This window comes from Mandrillus leucophaeus, unplaced genomic scaffold (assembly GCF_000951045.1).
Source record: "Mandrillus leucophaeus isolate KB7577 unplaced genomic scaffold, Mleu.le_1.0 Scaffold200, whole genome shotgun sequence".
NCBI lineage: Eukaryota > Metazoa > Chordata > Mammalia > Primates > Cercopithecidae > Mandrillus > Mandrillus leucophaeus.
Genome location: NW_012102033.1, coordinates 564312 through 566368, shown reverse-complemented (window position 1 = coordinate 566368; position 2057 = coordinate 564312). Strand labels below are relative to the sequence as shown.

Genomic DNA, 2057 nt, shown 5'->3' with positions numbered 1-2057 from the left:
TTTTTTTTTTTTTTTTTTTGAGACAGAGTCTCACTCTGCCCAGGCTGGAGTGCAGTGGCACAATCTCGGCTCACTGCAACGTCTGCCTCATGGGTTCAAGTGATTCTCCTGCCTCAGTCTTCTCAGTAGCTGGAATTACAGGCGCCTGCCACCGTGCCCAGCTGATTTTTGTATTTTTAGTAGACATGGGCTTTCACCATCTTGGCCAGACTGGTCTTGAACTCCCGATTTCAAGCGATACTTCTGCCTTGGCTTCCAAAACTGCTGGGATTACAGGCGTGAGACACCACGCCTGATCCCAAACAAATTGTTTTAATACGAGATCTTGCTGATTCCCCGCTGCACTTAAAATCCTGGGCTCAAGCAATCCTCCTGCTGTGGCTCCTGAGTAGCTGGGACTACAGACTCAAGCCACCATGCCTGGTCACATTCTACAATTTGGAGAAAGGCCACAACCTGGAATCCTAGGCAGACCCCAGTTCACCTCAAAACTGCCACTAAGGAGGTAAAACGCTGCCCCTCTGAGACAGGCTTCAGTTTTCCCATGTGTGAAATTGACCTGGCTCTGGGAGAGGCTGGTGGAGGCGTAGATGTTGCAGTTTCTCTACAACATTCTGGAAGCCTGTGGTTCTAGGAAAGGGTGGTGTGGAGAAGACTGGGAAACAGTCAGTGGTTACCAGACCTGTCAGCACCTCCTCCACCTTGGAGCTCTGGGGCCGGGAGTCCCCAGGCTTCGGGGGGCCCCTGTGGAGGACACAGCTGGCTGCCTCTTTCCTGACATTTCAGGAGAGGGAGGGGACAACCACTTAGGGGAAGAAAAGATCAGGCAGGGTATACAGGCAGGTGGGCAAGGGGCCAAATCCCTGAACACCCCCTCCCCAGAGTTCCTCTTGAAGTGCAGGGTAACCAGGAGTCAAGTCCCCGCCCCCTTTCCGAGGCCCCTTTTCTACCCAGGTGATGGCTCCTGGCAGGGATGGGAAGCAGATGGAGAGAGGGTAGGGAAGAGGAGGAGAAGGGAGGAGCAGTGCTTGAAGGAGGCTGGAAGAGATGACATCCCCCTCCGCCCATTCATTCAATTCAGGTTCCCACCCCGGCACCTGCACTGCCAGTGCCAACCTCAGAGGAAGGAAGAGGGAGCTCAGCCTAGAAGGCTCAGGCCCTGCCCCCTGGGCCACACTGACCATGTGGCCTTCCTTCTCCCCACAGGTGAGACCATGGACACCTCCTGAGCTGGATGTCATCCCCTGTCCCCACCCTGTTTTTACCAGAGTTCTGACAGTGTGACTTTGTAAAAAATGGTTTTGAAGCTGGACCCACCCTGCGTGTGTGTGGTTGCCCTGAGTCCACAGAAAGACACCTCCAGAGTGCAGATTGAGAAGCCTTTATTGCGGGAGGAACGGGGTGTCTGCTGGTTCCGGGAGTCGGGATGGACTTGGAGGGCTGGGGGGAGGGTCCTTTGAGGAAGAGGAGGCCTGGAGGTGGGGGTCATCACAGGTCAAAGGGTGGTCCTTGGGACCCCCACAGTCAGAGGTGCTGCGGCGGCAGAGTCCACAGCGACAGCTGAGAGCCACGGGGACGGAGACCACAGGGTCCACGCCAGGCGGGCAGCCAGGGAGCCGGATGGACTCGAAGCGCACCTCGCGGTAGGTGCACACCACCTGGGGCAGGGGCGGCAGGACCGCCTGCAGCACCCGCATCTGGAGGATGTGTGGATAGGGGAGTGAGCATGTGCCTGGGGCCAGCGCCTCCGCTGACCTCCCAAGCTGCCCCCAAAGGTCCCAGACTCAGGAGTCCAGGAAGCCCTCTGTTCCCGCCCTCCCACACCCCATTCCCCAGCCCCTGACCAGACAGGCAGACCGCCCTTCCTCCCCCGCTGCCTCTGTGATCCGGCCCTGAGGTGGCAGCACCTGCCCCTGGCCCCGGGCAGCTCACCATGGTGGGGCAGTAGCCGGCACAGATGGTGGTGTTGACGGTGATGCACACGGGACAGGCCTCCTTCTCGGCAGCCAGGGTGGCATTGATGGGGCGGCACAGTGGCCGCAGCGGCTCCCTGGATG

General features: G+C 58.7%; 1 protein-coding gene and 1 pseudogene across 1 annotated transcript in view; both read right to left on the bottom strand.

The window, feature by feature from the left end:
• Positions 1 to 1184, bottom strand: part of LOC105539202 — a 9336-nt pseudogene extending 8152 nt beyond the window's left edge.
• A 181-nt stretch (positions 1185 to 1365) lies between these two features.
• The window catches only part of LOC105539201 (protein piccolo-like), a 5145-nt gene continuing 4453 nt past the window's right edge, over positions 1366 to 2057 (bottom strand). The window contains exons 5-6 of the mRNA XM_011979394.1: positions 1933 to 2057; positions 1366 to 1697 (exon numbers count right to left, since the gene is read on the bottom strand). Of these exons, the coding sequence (XP_011834784.1) occupies positions 1383 to 1697; positions 1933 to 2057 (440 nt within the window). The 3' untranslated portion in view covers positions 1366 to 1382. The remainder of the gene's footprint in view (positions 1698 to 1932) is intronic.